General features: G+C 56.5%; 1 protein-coding gene across 11 annotated transcripts in view; it reads right to left on the bottom strand.

The window, feature by feature from the left end:
• Positions 1 to 21,748, bottom strand: part of MAPK8IP3 (mitogen-activated protein kinase 8 interacting protein 3) — a 52,789-nt gene that overhangs the window by 10,635 nt on the left and 20,406 nt on the right. For 2 of the 11 annotated variants that reach the window (XM_053671746.1, XM_037157147.2), the window contains exons 5-11: positions 17,512 to 17,535; positions 14,747 to 14,891; positions 10,899 to 11,145; positions 9,817 to 9,919; positions 9,476 to 9,594; positions 2,227 to 2,238; positions 30 to 87 (exon numbers count right to left, since the gene is read on the bottom strand). In XM_053671746.1, the coding sequence (XP_053527721.1) occupies positions 30 to 87; positions 2,227 to 2,238; positions 9,476 to 9,594; positions 9,817 to 9,919; positions 10,899 to 11,145; positions 14,747 to 14,891; positions 17,512 to 17,535 (708 nt within the window). The remainder of the gene's footprint in view (positions 1 to 29; positions 88 to 2,226; positions 2,239 to 9,475; positions 9,595 to 9,816; positions 9,920 to 10,898; positions 11,146 to 14,746; positions 14,892 to 17,511; positions 17,536 to 21,748) is intronic. The other 9 variants (XM_037157145.2, XM_037157150.2, XM_053671748.1 and 6 more) reach the window with 7 other exon arrangements.

The following is a 21,748-nucleotide window of genomic DNA, read 5'->3' as shown; positions in this document are numbered from 1 at the left end:
ACCGAGGCACTGGAGGAGGGTGTTCTTACTTGGTTTCTAGAAGCTGGGAGTTCTCCAGAAGCAGATTCCCCACTTCCTTGCCCATTCCTGAAACAAAAGGTGCAGAGGTATTGGGCCTGGCACACCAGCCGCTGGTGCTAACACACCTACTGCAGAGTAACAAACACCCCCCAGGGGGCGGCCCGCTGCTGGGAGGGCCGAGGGGAAGCATCAGGACAGAGGCCTGAGCAACTACGGGAGAGACCTCTGCTGGTCGGGAGGGGCCTCCACCCACCCAGCCAGGCAGCCAGGGCTGACCCTGCAGCGCGTGAGCCCCAAGGGGCGCCCAGAATGGCCCCTGGAAGGTGCTGCGCAGGTCCCCACTGCCTCGACGGACGCAGCAGCCCTGGGCTTACATCCTAGACCTCGGGGCTGGGTCCCTACAGCTTTCTACCAATGTGAAGTCTGTATACCATCCGGGCTCAGGCAGCAGCAGCCTGAGCAGACCCTGAGCTGTGTCTGTGCACCCACTTCTATCTCTGTGCCCCTGCCCGGCATCACCCCTTTCACCCCACAGAGCTGCCCCCAGGAGAATGGAGGTTAGAGCTGTGGTGGCGGGAACAGAGAAGACAGCACAAGATACAGAGAAGATGGGATGGCCCCCCGCAAGCGCAGCCCTCTGCTGGGGCTAGCAGCAGGACTGGTGGGGTGGGGCCAGCAGGAGATGAAAGAGGGAGTGAGGAGGACAGGGCCCAGAGGGACTGACCTGGCTGCTCTGTGCGCAGGCCCCACAGGGGACCCCACGGACCAAGCTCGTTGCAGGCGTATCACAAAACCCCTCTCAGTACTGAATCTAACCCTTTGGGACAGCCCGGAAACCGGTCGGTCCGTGCCTCTCAGTTTCACTCCCCGCCTCGGTCTCACGCGACTGGGAGATGAGACACGCAGGCACACACTGTGCTCCGCTTGGGGACCTGCCTGTCTCTGTTCCCATCTCTCTGCCTCCCATGCGGCCTGCCACCGCCTCGCACGGGACACAGCAGGCACCGAGCAGGCGCACCCCAGGGGCTGGCCCGCCCTAAGCTTCTAGGGGCCCAGAGAGGCTGGGGCCGCCCCTCTTCAGCTCTCCAGGGTCTGCTCCGAGGGGGGCTGTTGGGGTGGCAGGGCGGAGGCCCACACCCCTACCCCGGAAGTCCCTGCTGACCCCACCTCTGCCCCACCATGCAGAACAAACAGACGGCTCATGAGCATGAGAAGGTGTTGGGTGCACAAAGGAAGCCCAAAACGGGAGACACACATACTGCAACGGGGCCTTGGCCTTACCAAAAAAATCATCGCGCACTATGGGAGCCGTCCCGGTCCCACAGGAGATGGGCAACCAGGGCGAGAGGAAGGATCAGGAGAGAGGAGGGGAGAGAAAACAAGCGCATTAAGCCTGTGCGGACAGCAGGTGGAAGTCTTTTAGGGCTACTTCTTGTTGTGTTGGAGGTAGGTACAGGAGCAGGATGGGAGGGAGCCAGCTACTCCTTCTGGAAAGTTTCTCCTTAGGTCGCACAGACCACCAGGCCGAGAGCACTTGCCCGTGAAGCAGAAGGTCAAGGCACTGGCACCTGACACCACAGCCTGGGTGGTGAGGGGTGGGGTGGAAAGTCACTTGACCGAAGTCTCTAAGGGGAGGGAGAGCTGTGCCCTGGACCCTCGTGCTTTTACTTGCTGCAGGGCTGCACTCAGGTAGGTGCGGGCCTCAGAGCCTCCTACTGCAAAGCAAGAAAGTAGGATCTCAGTCCACCTGCCACATGAGGAGACCCCTGAGCTGCACTTGGCGGGGGCCTCATGGTACCCCAGACCTGGGGTACCCCCGGTGGAGGGGAGGCACCGCGGAATTGGCTTGCAGGCCTTGTCCGGGTAACTGTCCTATGCTTCCAACAACTGTGAGACCGTCACAAATGACTGCGGGGTTCTCGGCCTTCGAGAAGACAGGGTCAGGGCACAGCGTCTCCCTCAGATGTCAAGGTCACTGTCAGTGGGCTAGTGGAGCAAACCAAAGTAAACTTCCAAGCAGCAGCAGGCTGGTGAGCAAAAGCACGTGTGCCTTAGTGACTTGGGACGGAATCAGGAGGGACAGGCTGCCCAGCCAGCGGTGACTGGAGTGTGACAGCAGCAGGGGGAGCCCGAGGGGCACAGCCCCACTGCACCTGGACTGCACCGTGGGGGGCGGGGCTGCCGGCAGGAAGGGCAGATACACACCTGAGAACTCTCCTGGGCCGTGTCCAGCGAAGCACAGAGGGAAGGGAAAGGAAGTGACAACGGTCAGTTGGGAACTGGAACCAACAAAATAAACTCTTATAAAGGAAAGGCAACAATGATCAGCCACGTCCATGCTGAAGTGCATGGAAGAACACCCACATGTCGCCGGGCCTGTGCGGCAAATCCCACTGTGAGCAGAAGCCCCGAGGGAAAAGGGAGCCCAGCACAGAACACCCCTCAGTCTCCTGGGGGCCCAGAGTGCCCCGAACACGGGGGCAGGCATGGGAACCAAAAGTCTGCTCACCCCTCTAACCCTGTCACCCATCCACCAGGAGGGCCGCAGACCCGACGGCCGAGGCCTGTAAAGATGAGTGCGTGTGCGGTTGTATGCAGGTGCCTGCACACAGTTGTGTGTGTAGGATTGCGTGGCAGTGTGTGTGAGTGGCCGTGCATGTGTGCACAAAGTGTGTCTGGGTATGTATGTGTCTGGTTGCTAGGGGCGGGGTGTGCTGAGGTGCCAAGGGCATCCAGCTACAAAGATGCCCCTCGGAGTGAGCGAGCAGCTGGCAGGCGCCTGGCCGTGCAGGGTCCCCGGGCAGGTCTCAGGTGAGGGTGCAAGGCCCACCGCGTAGGGAGGGAGACACTGAGTTAGAGAGCAGAGACGGGGATGGGACACGCTGACACGTGCCATCCTCACGTGGGTCCAAACCGCCCTCTGCTGTGAAGCTGAAGATCTGATGAGACAATACCATTCCATTTGGTTCCAAATGAGGAAAATGGCATTAAAAAGTCACTTAACTTAAATGGCAAAATAACATAAATCATTGTAGGAATTCAGGTACAGAAGTGCACCGATTCAAAGAGTACCCTCACTCCCCTCTCTCCTTCCCAGGGCAGCCACTTTTAACACTCAAGATGCTTCCCCTCAGACCTCTTTCTGGATAAACATCAATTTTTAAGAAACAGAATCACAACCATACTATCCATCTTGTGGGCAACATACTTCGTTTCACCTAACAGTGTATCACAGAACCATCCACATCAGAGACCTGTGATCGGCTACAACGCTTTGTCCTATTCCTGTGCAGGGCACCTCGCCCCTTACTGCAGCACTCACCCCACTGGTATTTAGGGCATTTATGGGTTTGCATGACCACCCACGACACTGCCACGCAAAGCCTCCCGTGTGGGCAAGGTGGTGTTCTCTGGGAGCTCCGGGCCTGCTGGCTGTCAGAGTGCGGCTCCTCGCCCGCACCGTGGGGGCCGCTCCGCCGGTGGGGCGGGACACGGCCTGCTCCGTCTTCGTCAGTCTTCTGAGGTGAAAAAGTGATCTCTATTTTCTCTTAATTTTCATATTGCTCTATTATTCCTGAAATGGAGCACCTTTTCATGATTGTTGGTATCTTCTGTGAATACCCTATTTTATTCTCTTCCCATTTTTCATTGTACTTGCCTTCTTTTAACTTTAATGATGGATGGAGTTCATAAACATTTATTCTCAATTTCCATGTGGTCACACCTGGCAACATTTCCCACCACGGCCATGGCTATAGAGACCCAGATCATGAAAATACTTGCCCGCACTCCCCTCCTGCTGTATTGTCCTTGCGTTTTTAGGTTTAGGTCCTTAACCCACCGACACATCCCTTTTGTGTGTGATGTGCTGCTGTTTGGGTCAGACTTTGCTTTTCTCCAAGTGGCTATTCAGCTAAGTCAGTATCACAGCCCACCTGCTCTCCCACCACTTGAAACGCCGCATGTCAGACACGACTCCCCACACGGCTGTGGGCCTGTCCTTGGCTGTTCCACCGGGAACACAGAGCCGCTGGCCCAGAGCTGGCCCCGAGCTGCCTCTTCCCGTGACCGCAGCTTTACAAAGTGCTTTGAAACCTGGAACGGCCATCCTGCGACCTTATTCTTTCTCAAAACTTTCTGGACTACTCTCACACATTTACTCTTCTCCATGACCTTCAGAATTCAAGTTCCAGGAAAAAAGCCAACCGTGTGGGTCTTTGTACTGGTATGAATGAATTCACAGAAAAACAGTGGGCCGACCTGTGCGTGACGCCACCCGACAGCCTTATAAGGCTTATGTTTAGATTCAGGAATGTGTCGCTGTTCTCCATCTACATGAGGTCTCTTTCATGATCTTCAATTATACTCTTTAACTTTCTTTACAAAGATTTTTCCATTTCTCAGGACTATTTATAGACATTTTTCTGGTGTCATTACTAAGTGGTTGGGACCTGCTCCTGGACTTGGGCGCAGCCGAGTAGAGCAGAAGTCGGATCAGCCTGCAGAGAACTTCAGATTCTACCCAAGTGACGCAGGGCAAGTGACTCAGGCTCCGAGCTTCCGCTTCCTCATCTGCGAGATGGACACGTCGTCTCCTTAGTGTAGGCTCGTCCTGCAGCTTCCTGCTGAGCGGTGTGTATGAATTCCCTTGCTCCACACTTATGTCAAGTCTGTGATACCTATTTTCATATCATAACATTTCTGAAATTATAAATGGGTTTTATGATCAATGACATGGTCTAGTTTAATTAGCAGCATTTTTTCTTTCTAGGAGATTTCTAAAATAATGGTGTGTCACATGATCAGTGGCGTGTGGTTTTCAATGACATATAATAAGACATGCCAGCTGGGGTCCTTCTTCTTGCTTCCATGCTAAAGAGGTTCACGGCCTGGCAAGGGCGGCATGAAACAGCCGCTCCGAGCACTTGGAGCTCGGACACGCCATCATCAACCAGGCCGCCCGCCCCCAGAACCACCCACCTTATCTCTTAGATACAACATGAACCTGTTTCTGAGATTACAAGGTCTTTCCACTGCGAAAACTGTCACAAAACCAAGACTGACAGGACCACTCGCTGTCCCGGTCTCTTCCCAGATTAGCAGTCACGCAAGGGGCCTGGAGTCAGGCGCTCACTCCCGCAGCAGGTGCCTTCAGAAACACGGGCGTGGGGGACCCAAGCTCCCGTCACTGACACTTACTGTGGCTGAGCCACACTCTGGTGACAGCGGGGTCCCTCCCCCTGGTCAGGCCCAGACCGGGCCGCGCGTGTCCGCGCTCCTCCGCCCGACTGCACTGCCCCCGGCCCGCCTCAGCTCCCCGGGCTGCCTGGGTCTCCCACACTCCCTGTGCTCAGGGCCTGGAAAGGCACCGGAAGGTCTCCCCCAGGGCAGGGTCTCCTTTGAGTTCTTGTTCCAACCAGAGCTAAGTGGTGCCCAGATGACCACGATCCTGCAAAGAAAAAGCATCGCAGAGGAAATGCTGGCTGCATGGCAACGTGCTCACGCTCTGTCCCCCTGTGAGAGAAGGGTTTTGGCTTCCACGTCCTCAGAACAAAGACCCACGGAACGTGCTTGTGCGGCCTTCCCGTGGAAAGACCATGCCAAATGAACACCCTGTGCAGTGGGCTGGCCCCAGGAGATGGATGAGGCATCATTACCCTCCCAGGAACCTACTACATCTAAGAGTTAGTGACACCCATGCCAAGTGGCCTCCAGGTAAAGCTCGCTAATGTGCACTTCCTAGTTCACGGCCTTCCCTCCCATCACTATTTGTGGGGGCTCTGTACGAAAGCAACGTTTGGAGTGATGCCACCTAAATCGGTAGCTGACGATGACCACAGGAGGCAGTCACATGCTAGAGCATCCAACAGCCCTCAGGGCTCTGGGACACGATGGAGGACATGGTCACGTGAAGAGGCCCACCAGCGAGGACAGCTTGCTGGGGCCACAGACGGACGGGCAGACAGGCTCCCCGGAGACACCAGGTAGTGAGAAAGCTGGTCGGCTCGTGTGAGGGGCCCAAGGTGTGGCAGGAGCACTGGTCCCAACAGGCAAAGTGGGATGGCCCAAATGTCCACCAGTGGGTGGACGGGTATGGAAGTGTGGTCCATCCAGACGGCTGACCATTATTCGGCCATAAAAAGGAATGAAATTCTGGTGCCTGCTGTAGCCTGGATGGACCTCAAAGGCATTATGCTTAATGAACCCAGCCAGGCAGCAAAGGCCGGCTGACAGGAAACGTTAAAACCCAGCAAAAGCACAGACGGGAGCAGAGGAGCCAGCGCCGCAGACCGGCAGGGGCAGGGGCGGCCGCTAACGGGCACGGGTCTCCCTTCGGGAGGCCAGACGTTCCAGTTACGTGCTGGTGACGGTGCAGCTCTGAGTATGCTCACAGCCATAAAGTACACTTCGAGTGGGCGGATGCTATGGTGTGAAACTCCGTCTCAACAAAGCTCTTAAAAAAAAAAAAAGAAAGCACAGCAGGTGGTGAGAGTCAGGGCTGCCACTCTGGGTCAGACCTGGGTTTGACTGTGGCCCTGACACTTTATCTCACCCTCACTAACCTCAGTTTCTTCATCTATAAGATGGGGACACGAGCAGTACGACGGATTAACAGCGGCCATGAACATAAAACGCTGGTGTTACCCTGGAGACAGGTACCGGTGCGGTGGGCTCCCGCTCCACCCCTCCCTACATTCCATTTCCTGGCTGGCCAGCAATAGCCTCCGACCTCCTCCAGTGCTCCTCTGGGCCCGCGGGGCCCTGACACAGAGATGTGAATGTCACCTGCCTGTGTGCTTTTCTAGGGAGGAGTCTTTCATGTATTTATCAAATTCTCAAAGGCTCACCCCGGCTAGTGTGGCTCAGTGGACTGAGCGCCAGCCTGCAAACCAAAAGGCCTCAAGTTCGATTCCCAGTCAGGGCGCATGCCTGGGTTGGAGGCCAACGTTTCCCCCTCTCTCTTGCCCTGTCTCTAAAAATAAATAAATAAAATCTTTTTTAAAAATTCCCAAGAGCTGAAGAGCACATCGTGATCTGCTGTCAGTTGTCAGCACACACAGCACCCTCTCACCAGACAGGCCCCCTCCCAGGACAAGCTTGAAGGGCCTGTAGTGGCGTAGCCTCCAAAGTTGGCCGGGACAGAAAGGTGCGGCCCCAGGGACCCAGTGTGTGCGACCATGGAACAGCCTTGACCACTGTGCCTTCTAGGTCTGCTGACAGGTGGCCTTCCCATGACGAGCACACCTGCCTGAGGTAACAGCCAGGCCCCGCCCCTGCTGGTGCAAGTGCAAACCCAAGGGCAGCAGCGTGCGGGGAAGCAACCTGTAGCCAGTCCTCCAGAGTCCGCGCCGTTCGCCCTGGGGTTCCCTCGCCTAGAAATCTGTCCTAAAGGAATCATTAGAGATGCGGGCAAAGAGGCCCAGGTGGGCACAGATTTCCAGAAAAGCAGTATTTGATCAGCAAGAATCAGAACCAAGAGAGAACTGCTTAGATATCTTACAGTCATACAAAGGAAGCAAAGTTAAACTGTATAGATTAGGGGTCAGGGAGACGGTAGGGCCACCCAGAGAAAAGCACAGACGTGAGCTGCCCATCACGTCCCACGTGACCCACGACACCTGGAAGGCATCGCCGAGGCAGGAAAACACACGGCGTGGGGGGGGGGTCCTATGGTTTTTACTCTCTTCTTGGCAATTTCTGATATTATTTGAATATTATAATATGCATGTATCATTTTTCTAAAATTAAAAAAATGCCTAAATCATAATATGTACCACATTATCTGAATTATGTAGAGTGGAAGAATGTCAAAATATTAAAAGTGATTGGCCCGAATTGGATTTTTCTGAATATAGTTTCTGTAAATTTTTAAATGTCATTTTTTTTACAATGTATGAGAAAGATTACATTGAAATGTGTGCTGCCAAGAGTGGGCGTACTGTTCCTGATCTCAGACCAAAGACCTTTCTCCGTTCAGTCCTTCACCTCCAGGTGTCAATGTCATGTACAGCACTGGACCGCACACTCGGAAACGTACAAGACGGCCAGTCCTGTGTGCAGTTCACCAAACTTTAAAAAGCGGCTGAAAAAAACTCCCACTTCAGGCGCAGGCAGTGCCGGTGCTGACACCCCAGATGCTCTGCTCGCGGCCGGCACCGCCACCCCAAGTCCACCACCTCACAAAAGCAACCAAGAGGCCACCTGCCCCAGGGCAGAGGACGTGACAACTGTTCAACTGAAAGCATCGCCTGAGCCTTCCCTGCAGGCCCAGCCTCAGCGGTGGCTGCAGCTGGGAGGCCGGCCGCGTCACTGGGGACAGCGCTGACCACACAGAAGTGCTGAGCATGTAGCCCGGTCGCATTTTGGAACATCAATGTTTGTCAGTGAAGTGACACCCACAGAAAGACTAGCAATGAAACTCTTCTGTGTGAGACAGCTCTGTCTTCTTGGGCAGAAAACAAAATACAGATCCTCAGGTCAGAGGCAGCCCTCGAAGATTCCGGGGGCAAAGCAGCTTCCGCCCCAACCTGCCGCACGCGCAGCTGAGGGACCGAGGGAGCGCCTGGTGGTCGCAGCACCAGGTGCTGCTCCCTCTCAAGTGACGAGGACAGAGAGCCCTTTCCCTGGAGCCGTTTCAGTGGAACTGGGTGTGGCGAGAGGACCAGGACAGCCATGGCTCCCGGAAACAGACACGCGGTGCCCAGAAGCCTGCCTTACCAGGGGGTTAAGTGGGGAGGGAGCACTGAGTTGCAGTCCCTGAGGTCCTGGAGCTCTTCCGGCAGCATGGATTTGGGGACAAGGCTGCTTCTCAAGACTCGGGCTCTGGACAGATGGTTGGGGTGGGGGGACACATGGACACACGGTCTGGGAAGGAGGGTTAAGCCCCACTGAGCGTCTCCCGAGGTGACACTCCTGAATTCCTGCCTGCCGCACCGGGGAGGGGGGCCCAGCCTGGCCTGGAAGCCATGTGAGCAGTTCTTGGCCACCAGCAGCCGCCCGGCAGACGCAGGCGCTCAACATGCCCGACCACCATCCCGGGACGAAAGGGACAACCGTGAGCAAGTCTGTGCTGAACCGCTAGCCGCAGACATTGGACCCAGACGCAGGGAGCTCTGGGGGAGACCAGAGGTGCGGAGGGCGTGGAGGAGCACTGAGCCTGTCTGGGCATTTTCCTCTCAGAGTAGAGGAGCTGGCAAGAGCCACCGCCCAGTACATTCCTAGAGAGTGGACTGCCTTGGGGGGAGGGCGGGGTTCTGACCGGCGTGGGTTTCTTTCTGGGTGAACGCCTGTCCAGACTACACAGTGGCACAGCTCTGAGTTCTGTGGTGTGGGAATCACATGTCAAAACTGCAAAAAAAGGAGTCCCTAGCTCACGGCTCGTAGGACTTTGCTTTTATTACAGACAAAACCAACAGCCCCAGGGCCCTAGGGTCACAAGACAGCTCAGGTTTACCTAGCAGGTCGGCCCCTTCATCCACGTCCCCGATGACCTCAGACCCCGCAGTCGACAGCTCGTGGTACAGGGAATCAGTGTTGATGCCAAAAGCCTTGTTGACGATCCCCTGGGTTGGGCTGTGAGGACACGCGGCAGAGTGAGTGGGCAACGTCTTCGGGCCGAGTATGGAGACTCTCCAACACCCCACGCAGGCGCGCAGTGCCAACAATCCTCGTGCAGGCACCGGTGCCCCGGACACCCGCCCCCTGGGAGAGGCTGCGGGGCACCCTCAGCAAAGGCACGGCCTCCCGAGGTGAACGCTGGGCTCGCCAGGCCCCGGGCCCGGGCCCAGTGAGTACCTGTTGCCGGTGCGGTCCAGGCGGGGCTCCCGACCCATGTCCAGCTCTGGGGTGGAGTCAATAATGTCTTGAACGTCAGACCACTCGTCACTGCTGCCCATGCCTGGGGGGCAGACAGGACCGAGGTCAGGGGGGTGCGCAGCGGGGCACCCATTACTCATGGCTGTCCTCTCACCCGATGTCTAGACCCCTGCAGACTACTGCCAGGCAGAGACGGTCAAGAAAGGGTTTTTCCACCCTGGCTGGCGTGGCTCAGTGGATTGAGCGCCAGCCTGTGAACCAAAGGGTCGCCAGTTCGATTCCCAGTCTGGGCACATGCCTTAGCTGCAGGCCAGGCCCCCAGTTGGAGGCATGTGAGAGGCAACTGACCAATGTGTCTCTCACACATCGATATTTCACTCCCTCTCTCGCTCCCTCCCTTCCCTTTTCTCTCAATAGAAATAAATAGTCTAAAAATAAAGGGGGGGTTTCCAAGGCTGGTGCCCCCCCCCACTGCCCCCTTCTCGTGATCTTATCTGAACAGGTCACGTGCCCTATTTCCCCTCCCTTTCCTCTGGAAGATGGTGGTCCACCTTTAGACCCTGAGCTGCATCCCCCAAATTCACGTTTGAAGCCCTAGCCCTCAGGACCTCAGAATGCGACTGTATTTGAAGAGAGGGGCTTTAAAGAGATGGCCGAGGAAAATGGGGCCGCATGGGTGGGCCCTGATCAAACCGGACTCCGTTCTTAGGAAAAGAGGGGATTAGGACGTAGACACACTCAGGTGGCCGTGTACGGACGCGGGGAGGAGAAGGCGTCTACACCCCACGGAGAGAAGCCTCAGGAGAAACCAGCCCTGCTGACACCCAGATCTCCAACTTCTGGTCTCCAGAAATAAATTCTATGGTGTCGAGCGCCCAATGTGTGGTGTTTATTATGGCGGCTCAAGCAGGGTGATACATGTACCAAAACTATAATCTGTGGGAGGGAGAGAAATCTCCCTGGACGAGGGGGGAGGGAGGGCAAAGGAGCAGGCAGCGAGCGGACGGGTGCTGCCCGGCCCCGCCCAGCCCCGCCCAGGGAGCGCCCGAGAGCCGCAGTACCGATGCTGACGTTCCGCATCTCCTGCGTGACCTGAACCTCCATGTTGCGGCTGTTGCGCTTTTCCCGGGCCCGCTTGCTGTTCTTGGTGCCAGCGCCGTAGTCCCCCAGGGGCTGCAGGCTCTCATTGAGGGGCGTGACTGCGGCCGAGGGCACGGAGGACGTGGGCGTGTTGGACTTGGTGCCCGTGGTGCTGGGTGTGGCAGCCGCTGAGGACTGGCCTGACTCGGACATCTCATCGTGTGGACACTAGAGCCAAACACAGGAAGAGGGGAAGCTTGTTGTGTGGGTCACGGCCCCCTGGGGCCCCGGACAAGGGCCCCTCACTCGGCTTCTTGCCACTTGACCATAAGAAAACAGCATCCGCCCTGGAAGGGACAGGTGGACCCTGCCCTCCTGCTGGGCTGATTCCTCACGGCCTCGTCGCTTGGCTCATCTAGCCACTGCTCCGGCTTTCCAGAGGCAGCTGCCACCTTATTTAAATGGTTTAGACGGGGCTTTCAGCTTGCACGCTCCCCGATGACGCTGTGTGTGATGGACATGGAGCTGCACGGATATGGCAGGCAACCCTTTGCAGCAGGCGGTGGGGGTGGTCGGAAACAAGCTGCAGCACAGGGTGGGCAGAGGGCTGTAATAAGGGGGCCAGGGAGGACGCCCTCTGATCCCATTACCAATCTGCTGCTTGGCACTGGCTGGCTCTCCCACCCGCCCTGGGGCCTGTGCCCCACCCCAGCCAGCTGGGAGCTGTGAAGGGGCGCGCACCCCTCCGGCTCTGCCCATTGCAGCCTCCCAAACAGAGACACCAGGGGACATGCAATGCTGAACCTCCACAGCTTGGCCGGACCAAAGTCTACTCTACATGTCTACGTAAATACAAACAAGCTGAAATTCCACTTCTGCAGAATGGGACAGTCTCAAGATATTCTAGGAGTGAAAAAACACCAGGTTATTAAAAACTGCAATCAACAGTGAACCTGAAGAATTTTGTGGAGAGAGTACATGCTGCTGGACTAAGTCCGGGACGTGAATCAAACACCTTCTTCTCCTGGTCTCTCCCGATGGAACTGCTGGACAGTCACAATAAAAACAGCTCCCACTCCTCTGTTAACTAATATCGATACCAAGTCACCCTGAGCAGGTGTCTCAGAGCCTCTTCACAGTCCGTGGGCGGCAGCTCCCCTCAATGCCTGTCCCCTCTTTCGTGGTGCTGAGAAGGGGCACAGTCTCAGGGGGGGCTACAGCGGCCCCCCGGGGTGGGGTGCTGCTGAGAGGTGGCTCACAATGCGCATCCCAGTCACCCTACAGGGACGTCACATGGTTTCCCCAGAGGGCACACTTCCGGGGAAACTTTCTAACAGGGGAGGGGCTGATGGGGGGGAGGTTCCACTCTCTCCATAAAGCTGGATGAATGCTGGGACCAACCCGTACCCGCCCCCAACCGGAAGGGCTGACCTCTAGGGGATCGGCGGCCAGGACTGGTTGGGAGACTTCTGAGACCCCGTTTCCTGACCAGCGGGGTCACAGCGAGTCCCTGGGCAGGACGCTGCCCCTCTCTGGGGCAGCGAGTGAGTCCTGGCCTCCTGTGACAGGCTCCTCCTGTCTCCAGCAGGCATCTCACAATCCCACACTCTCTTCCAGGGAGGGGTTCTCAACCTGGGAGCCTGTGTCCCCAGGTGACACCTGTGATGTCCGGAGACACTTGTGCTCATCACGTCTGGGAGTGTACATGTTCTTGGCATGTGGTGGACGAGTGTAAGGGTGTCGCTTGAGCACAGCCCGGACTGCTGCCGCATGGAGCAGAGAAGCCCTGCTGGAGGGCCTGCCCCTCACTCCCCAGGAGCGCCTCTCTCTGTGCACTGCAGTTTGGGCCTGGGTCCCTCCGCGCAGGGCTAAACTGAGAAGGGAAAGCCCTTTCCTCTCCTCGGCACCGGCCCATACTGAACACCTCTGTCATGACTCCCGGGGTGCCCTGTCGCTCCGAACACCAGAGGCCCCTGGGTGTCCTGCAGGAGGGGGCGCTCTGCTGCCACCTGGTCCCATGCGAGCACTTAAGGAGACAAGAGCACAGGAGACCATATGCACAGGGAATTCCGGGCAGGCCTGGGGAGGTGAGGGGCAGGGCCCCTCTCAGGGAGCCACGCCTCCTGTTCCTCATCAGCCCCGTTTCCCGGCCTGTCTCTGACCCTTAAACTTGTACCTGTGGATTTTCCGTGGGTATCCTTGACCTTGGTAATCACTGTGGGAAATTCTGCGACACAACCAAGACACCCCCAAGCTCCCTTAGCTCTCCATCACCCTACGGTCCACCACTTACCCACGGACACTCCCCCTGGCCACCACTTACCTAAAGGCAAACCTCTCAACCTCCTAAACATCAACGTGTGGTAGTGACCTCCAAATGCAAAGAACCCAAACTCTTAGCGGTCTTTCCTCACCATGAGAGTAGCCACAACTGTTTGGTTAAAACACTGAAAATACAGTACATAAAAATAAAAAACAAAACAAAAACGATAAAAAAAATTAACAAATTAGAAAAACCTTAAAACCTAGAGCATGAAGTTAAAAGAAATTAAATTGTTTAAAAGAAGGAAATCAAATAAAACACATCTAAGAACTAAAACATAAAACACTGCAATTTATTAAGAGAAAGACCACGCCAGACAACACAGTGAGAGAGAGAGGACGTCCTGGAAAAGCCGCTCGGACACAGGTGGGAGAAACGACAGTCCAGGAGGCGAGAGAGCAGGCAGGGCCCCGAAGGCTTTCGGAGGCTCACGCGGCTTCTTCCAGAGCTTCCAGGGAAGCCCAGGCTACAGGCTCAGTTTTTGTTCAAGAGAGTGAGTGTGAGCAGCCAGCTTAAATGGACAAGCCTGGCCTGAATGGTGGGGATAACTGGGACCTCACAGGCCCGTGTCCTTCTGCCCAGCCCCCACCCACTGGCAGGAGAGCCTGTAACTGGCAGGTGAGCGCCTGAGTCAAATGTCCCAGACACATGCTCACTCCCTGAAACAAAAGCCAAAGCCACTGGAGTCAGAGTTTGCAGCTACCTCCTGCAGGCAAGCCAGACCCCGAGAGGCTGAGGACAGTCAGCAAGGAGCTACAGCAGAAAGGAAATTTCCAGGACACCTGGGCCCCATGTCCACAGCCCAGCCCTGCCCAGATGCCAAGGCCCTTTGCCTCCTGCAGGTGTCTTCCAGTAGCCTCTACAGGAAATCCACCAGTCCCAGGGTCACCTCCTCCACCCCTGAGGGTGGCATCCTTACCTGACAAGGGGTCAGTCTCCTGTCCTGCCACAGTCTGCCTCCGCCAGACAAGCTGAGCTCATAGACCAAAACTGGCTGCAAGTGACCAGGGAAAGTTCCCGCCCTCGGCTTTCCCAGGGCCCCCCATTCCGGGTGCACAGCCAGGACGTCACCTTCTCATACTCGGAAATCCAGAAGGCCATTACCATGTACAGGCGAGTGAGAACAGCCCAGAGAAGAGAAGCTGCCTCCTGGCCTGACTCTCCTGGTTGCTGAGCAAACCTCAGACGCCAGAAGCACGGAAAACTCTGGGCCAGCACCCAGTCTGGCCAAGAGGCTGGTACTTTGGGGTTTATTTGGGGGACAGTCGCTAAGCTCAGTCCTAAATGAGCACACCCTAACTGCAGAGGGGGTTAGCCTGGACTGGTAGGTGCCAGTGCGAGACCACGTCCTCCTGAACCTCCACTGTCTCCACTGTCACTGCACCTCAGGGAGGGGTCCCACTAACCCAGGAAAAGCTGCAAAGGGTTGTATGCAAAGGCTGGGCTTCCTGAATGGACATGGGGCGACAGGGAGAAGACCCTCACTCCACGGCACGGCTACAAAACCTGGTAGGTGGAGCTGAACTGCAGCTGGCCGAGGTCGCTCAGGTGCCAGTGGTCCCCCGAAGGCACGAGCTTGCCCCCCATCTGTGCACGTACCATGCCGTCGGTCAGGGGGAAGACATTCAGAGAGGTGGGGCGCTCCTTCCTGCTGAAATGTGAGGAAGAGGACAGGAAGCGGAGGGTCAGACCGTGGCTCGCGAAAGAACTACACGCTCTGCACATGCGGATGCCTCTTTTGCGGACGGCACTGTTCTACACGACATCCCTTGCCTGGCTCGGGGGAGAGGTCGGCTGCTGTGAGGCCGTGGTCTTCTGGGAAGCCTGTCACACGTGGGAGCCTCCCGTCTCCTCCTGGCTACAGCCGCTCTTCAATCAGAGGTATGCGCACGCTCAGGGGAGGCTGCTTCGCTGTGACCCTATGAAACACTCCCTGTCTGCTATGTTCTGATGTATCATTTTTCGTTTTGATTTTTAAACAGACACCTGCTGTGTACGCTGAGACACCCCGAAGCAGTACCGGCGAGGGGCCAGCGCTGACCGGCTCCCGCTAGTGACGGCCGCCATGTGGAGCCAGGCAGAAAAATCGGCTCTCGTTGCTTTTCTGCTTCTGTTCTGTTACTTGCCTCTGCCCCTCTCAGTCCCCGTCCCTACTCCTTATTGTTTTTCTCACGGGACCTCACTGAAAAAAATGTTTGAACAGAGTATGGAGCGGGTCCTGACCTTGTGCTAGGGGTCACCCCCTCAACGGCCCCTTCTCTGGCCCTGTGCGCTGTTCCCCTTGTCGCCAGGGAGGGGTTCTTTCAAAGCTGTGCTAGGAGGCTGGGACTGTCTGGTAGCCTAGACTTGGGCTCGTCCCCGAGAAGACACTGGTGGCCCTTAGTACCAGTGAGGGCAAATCGGGCGCTGGTGGTGGAGGAGACAAGGCCAGCTCCCACCCCGCCCCAGAGCAGACGCACTGCACCCCAGGCACCGTCGTCTCCAGGGCTCGCGCTGCTCAGGGCTGTGCTGGCCACACATTACGGCCCCTCACACCTCAGCCTGTCACGCTCAGAGCTTGGTCCCCGAGAAGGAAGTGGAAGGGGTGCTAGGGACCTCCTCAGGGGTTCCAAGGAGCTGGGTACAGAGGCTAGAATATTCTGGAGAGAGATAATGGGTTTCCTTGTGCTGCTGGGTGGATGCAGGTGATGAAGAGGGGAGCAGGGCAACCCCTGCTGACCAGAACTGACTGTGGCCGGGCGGACAGTCCAGCCTGGGGGAGGGGTCTCTCTAGCTGGGGCCGCCACACAGGATAAAACACGAAACCTGTGAACCAAGCCCAGCTTTAGCCCCTCTGTGGCCAGCTCCTCTGTCCCGTCCAGGAAGCTGCTGTCTCCCGTAGAGCAGGGTCCCTGGACCCAGGGGCACCTGGCTGACCCGTCACGGGAGCTGGTCTGTGGCAGGGACAGAAGCGGAGGAGCAGTGGGCTCCCACAGGCCTGGGGCTGCTGATGCCTGAGGGAGCCACGCGGAGGGGCAGGCTCAGGGCCAAGGCCTCTCAGGAAGTGCCTCACATAGCTCTCAACACCTGTGACAGAGGAAACTTTCTCAGTCACGTCAATTAAAAGTTGAAGAAACTCAGACCCTAAGAAAGACGTTAAGTTGGAAAGCTCTGAGTCTGCAGATGCATCAAGACGTCAGTGGCCCACAGCTCAGCGCTCACTCGGGCTCTGACTCAACTCCGCCCTCAAGAACTGAGGCACCTGGGAAGGCAGCCCCTGCCCCATGCTCAGCAGGTCCCTGGAGGAGGGGGGCCAGGGGAGAACAGGCTGCAACCTCCACCAGCTCCCTTGGGGCTCTCAGTCTGTCTTTTGCTCAGTTTTCCTCCTTGGGGCTCCCAGTGCTGGAATGGGGAGCTCCTCTGACCTTGGGTGAAGTGCACACAATGGGCCCCTTGTTCCCAGAGAAGTTCAATCCTAGCTGTCACCAGATGCTATAGGCTAATGGCAGGGGCAGAGTGTGGCATCCTCAAAGGACAGGGGACACCTGTCCGTACCCTGCTCCCACAGCTCTGTGCGCAGACACACACCACACCCGGACAGAGCCAGACCCCTGTCCCCCAACAGAACCCATCACCAGGAATTCTGTCTCACCATCTCTTTGTTGCTCCCCATAGAATCTCAGATGGGCCTATTCTCTGGGCCCCATTAGCGCTTGCTGGGCATTGCTGACTGACAGCCCAGAGCTCTGCCTGAAGCTTGGCCAGTGCCTCCTCTCATTTCGTCCCTGCAGCTCCCTCAGGGGAAACCTATGCTCCTCCCCTTCGGAGACTGCAGCCCAAGAGGGTCGTGCTATCTGCAAAGGTCATGCTGCCTGCGGAGTCACGGTCACACTGCTGGCTCTGGGACCAGGGCCCTAAGTGACTAAGCGAGGTTGTCTGACACCACAGCACAAGGTCTCCCCCACTGCCCACTATGGCAGTGCCAGCCCCAAGCTTTGGATGCACGGTCCCACCCGTGGGCGCATGGACATTCGCTGAGTGGAGCCCCTGCACCAGCATCTACTGCAGGGCCATCTGGGGGAGCTCGGGCCCGCCTGCCGCCGCCTCAGTGGCGTGGCCCTCAAAATGCCCTGTCAAGAGCATGTGGTCTGTAACAAGGCCACAGGAAATGTGTCCGGTGGACTCGGGAACCTCCTGTGCTTGTAATTCCGAACCACTAGAATTCTAACCTTCCCAACCCTGGAGGCCCGCGAGCACCTTGAGTGACGGCGCAAACACTGCTCAGGCTTTACCTTTTCCTCCACGACTGACGAGGACTGTGGACAGCGACATACACAGGCCAGCGGACGGCAGTGACAGCACAGAGAGCAAGACAAGAAGACAGCATTAGAGAGCACACCCAGACACACATCTGCCCACACACAGAATGCATGTGCGACGACCCAGGCAGGTGCCCCACTCCACACTTGAGACAGATGCTGAAACATGCAGACATCTACACGTACGGACGCACAACACACAGACACGTGACCCTCTTAGCTTGGACGGAAGGTCCCAAACGAGGCCTGTGCAGCAGGTCAGCAGGTCACAGTGTGTACGCAGCACAGGGCAGTGGGCAAGTGTGCTCTCCATGTGGCTCACCACACGTGTGCACATGGGCATGCGGGGACGGAGCACACAGCCACACGTGTCCATGAACCAAGCGTTTCAAGCACACGGCGGTTTTTACTCTAACAACACACAGTTCCAGAAGCCAGGCCAGGAGTGAAGGAAAATGCCTGTTGGGGTCAGTGGCAGCCAGAGGCTCCCCGGCACTGAGGGTGGGCCCTCGTGGAGGGGTTAGGGGGCCCGAGTGAAGAAGCTGGGCAGATAGACACGTGTCCCCCAAAGGTCCCGCGCTGTGGCAGGAGAGGCTGCACCCCAGGGCAGAGTGGTCCAGGATGACAGGCAGGGCCTCCCCCTTAGCCCATCAGTGTAGCAGCACGGGTCACAGAGGAATGTCTGACCCCGTGAGACCCACAGAGGCCAGTGTCAGCACACTGACAGAGAGCTCACGCTCTCTCTGTGTCCGTGAGTGTCCTTGTGAAAACGAGAGGCGGTGGTGGCCATCCACGTCTGTTCACCTGGAAACCGGTCCAGGGGCACATGGTTGCCCTCAGAACATCTCGCTCCCAGCAAGTGTCTGGGCCCTGGAGGAACGGCTGCAGGGAAGGCTGGAGTCCAGATGCTGCTGTGGCAAACACGGCACAACCAACCGTGGGCTGCTGATGAAGCTAAATGCCTCCAGCTGGCTGGCCAGGCAGGGAGGGCGCCCAAATACACTGTGCTCCACCCCTATTTCCTGTGCCCTGCTTCCCAAACTAGTGCTGTTCCAGCCACTACCCCACGGGAGCCTGCTCCTCCTTCAGCTGCGGACCTCCCTCACCAGGACTGTGGCTGGCAGCCCCAGGCACCTTCTTCCTCCAGCAGGCATCTCTCTGACAAGGTGGCAACTCTGGATCGGGCAGGTCTATTAACAGAGAGCGCCGAGGGCCTGGAGATGATAGTGACACCGGACACAGGGTGCACACCGGGGCCCCAGGCATCCCTTTCTGCCAGACTTGCAGAAATCTGGACCAGAGCCCCAGCCTCTCCTGGACAGCCAGAGGGTTTGCTTTACAAGTGAAGGAGCTCCTGTGGGCCACAGATTGGTGTGGAGAAAGCCCCCACCTGGCACCACCCCACCACAGGCATTGCTGTCTACTCTGGGCTCCAAAGGCCCCACTGGCACGGAGAAAAAAGACCCACAGGCCCCATCCCCCATGAAGCAGGTTGGAGGGCTTCTTACAAGCAGTCTGTTCTAATTCCCTGGGGAGGAGGAGGTCCAACACAGAGTCTTCAAGAGCTGCTGAGGGGCCTCAGAGGGGACCCTGTGAGCCACCGCATGCAGGTCCAGGATTCATGACCACAAAGACAGTGCCACAGGGCCAGGGGCTTCTCTGGGGAAAGAAGATGCTAACTTCCCACAGGCCTGCCTGCCATGGGGGCTAAAGCATAACTCTGAGAGGTGAGCACACCGGAGGAGCCAATGCTACACTCCTCCAAACTCTGCCAAATGACGCATACTGACGGCAGGTTCCCAGACATGGTCCTGCCTCCACCACACACGGGGGCTGCCACAGAAAGCACAGCCCATCCTGCATTCACAGCGCCTCTTCCATGCAGAGGAGGAATCGGAGGTCGGATTCGGCCCCCGACGAAGACTAGGACCCTCAGGACCCTGCCATGGAGTATGCGCAGCTTCTGCTTTTGGCTGAGCCTACAACATCCTAAGGTTCTGGGGGCATCTCTCTCTGTAGCAAACCCTGTGGCCCAGAGTACTGACCACTGTGACTTAGGACCCTGAATGCTCATGGCCTCTAAGCCCTGGGTTGAGGTCACACATCCTTGGCTCCCAGGAAAACTGCACCCCTCTCCCTGGGCCCAATACTGCAGGACCTTCGAGGGGCTCCTGCCTTGAAGAAAGCTGCTGGGGAAACGGCCTCAGGGCTCTAGAATGCTGCAGCTTGGGGGCTGGCCCAGGGCCCAGTACTCACCAGAGATGCCCCGGCTCAGACTGCCCTGCTCACCTTCCCGCCAAACAACACGAAGACCCCTGATTCCAGAATAGCATTCCAAGGCAGTGCTTTTGGAATTCCCTCACTAACTTATGAGTACCAAGAGTGAGGTTTCATAGGGTGCTCAGGAGAAAATGCCCAAAGCCATGAAACCATAGCTTGGAGATCTGTATTCCCCACTTTCACATATACCTGATACAGGAATAATTCCTGCAGAGTTCTGTAGTTTAACAGTCTTTGATGCACACCCCAGTTCTCACAGGCCTCGGGGCTGGCTAGGGGACAGCTTCCATGCCCGTCTCAAGGGCAGGGGCATTTTCAGCAGCTGTGGGCCCTACTCCCCACAGGCAGCTGCAAGCTGCTGCTCTTCCCATCGCGCCCCCTTCCTGGGCCCTGCTCAGCCTTTGCGTACACAATACATATTCCTTAGTTTTTCTTTTTTAAATTACATGTTACTGATTATGCTATTACAGTTGTCCTGATTTTCCCCTTTGTTCCCCTCCACCCAGCACCCCACTCCCTCAGGCGTTCCCCCTACACTTGTTCATGTCCACGGGTCATGCATGCAAGTCCTTCAGCTGCTCCATTTCCTATACTGTACTTTACACCCCCAAGGCTATTCTGTAACTGCCTATTTGTACTTCTTAATCCCTCACCTCTCACTCATTCTCCTACACCCACCTCCCATCTCTTTATCTTTAACCTTTGGCATTGTAATTATGATGTGTCTTAGAGTGGGCCTCTTTGCATCAGTCTTGTTTGGGACTCTCTGTGCTTCCTGGACTTGCATGTCTATTTCCTTCGCCAAATTAGGGAAGTTTTCTTTCATTATATTTTTCAAACAGATTTTCAATTTCTTGCTCTTTCTCTTCTTCTGGCACCACTATGAAGAGAATGTTGTTTTGCTTAAAGTTGTCCCACAGACTGCTTACACTAACCTCATTTCTTCGGATTCTCTTTTGTCCTTGTTCTGATTGCTTGTTTTTTGCTTCCTTATGCTCAAAATCATTGATTTGATTCTTGGCTTCACCTACTCTGCTGTTGTTTCCCTATAGATTATTCTTTATTTCAACTGGTATTTCCTTCATTTCTGACTGGATCTTTTTTATGCTGCTGAGGTCCTAATTTCCTTGAGCATCCTTATAACCAGTGTTTGAAACTACATCTGATAGACTGCTTATCTCCATTTCATTTAGCTCTTTATCTGGAGTTTTCATCTGTTCTTTTATATGAGCCATGTTTCTTTGTCTCCTCATTTTGGCAGCCTCCATGTGTTTGTTTCTGTGTATTAGGTGCAGCTGCTTCGACTCCGTGTCTTGCTAGTGTGGCCTAATGTAGTGAGTGTCCTGTAGGGTCCAGTGACACAGCTTCCCCTCACCAAAGCTGGGTACTTGAGATGTGCTCTTGGTGTGGGCTGAGTACACTCTCCTCTTGCAGTTGAGCCTTGGCTTCTGTGGGCAGATCACTGGGAGGGATTTACCCAGGCCAATCAGCTGCAAGGACTGGCTGTGACCACTGACCACCAACCTTTGCCCTCAGAGGAGGATCAGCTGTGCAGGGGCAGGGATGTGGTGCTTTGACAGGGTCTGTTACTGTCCACTGGGTGCACTGGCCCTGGGGTTTCCCGGATAGTGCAGGGCAAGATCAGCCCCCACTGGTATTTTTCCCAGGGTACCCTGCCTGAGCTGTAAAGTAATCTGAGATGGTTGCTACTTGTGCTGGGTTTAGAGATTCCCAAGCAAAGTCAGGCTGTGAATCTAGGCTGCTAGTTCCGGGCCTGGGGCTCACTGAGGCCAGCTGTTGCTTGAGAGTATTTAGGAAGTTGTGAAGCACGAATCCTGACCACCCATTCATATGGAAAAGCAGCTTGGGTGGGGTGGAGTCTCTGGAGATCTCCAAGGTGGGTCAAACAGTGTTAGCCAGGTTGATGGAA

This window comes from Artibeus jamaicensis, unplaced genomic scaffold (assembly GCF_021234435.1).
Source record: "Artibeus jamaicensis isolate MK-2021 breed Jamaican fruit bat unplaced genomic scaffold, CSHL_Jam_final contig_700, whole genome shotgun sequence".
NCBI lineage: Eukaryota > Metazoa > Chordata > Mammalia > Chiroptera > Phyllostomidae > Artibeus > Artibeus jamaicensis.
The sequence above is the reverse complement of the archived record's forward strand: the minus strand, read 5'-3'. Positions and strand labels throughout refer to the sequence as shown.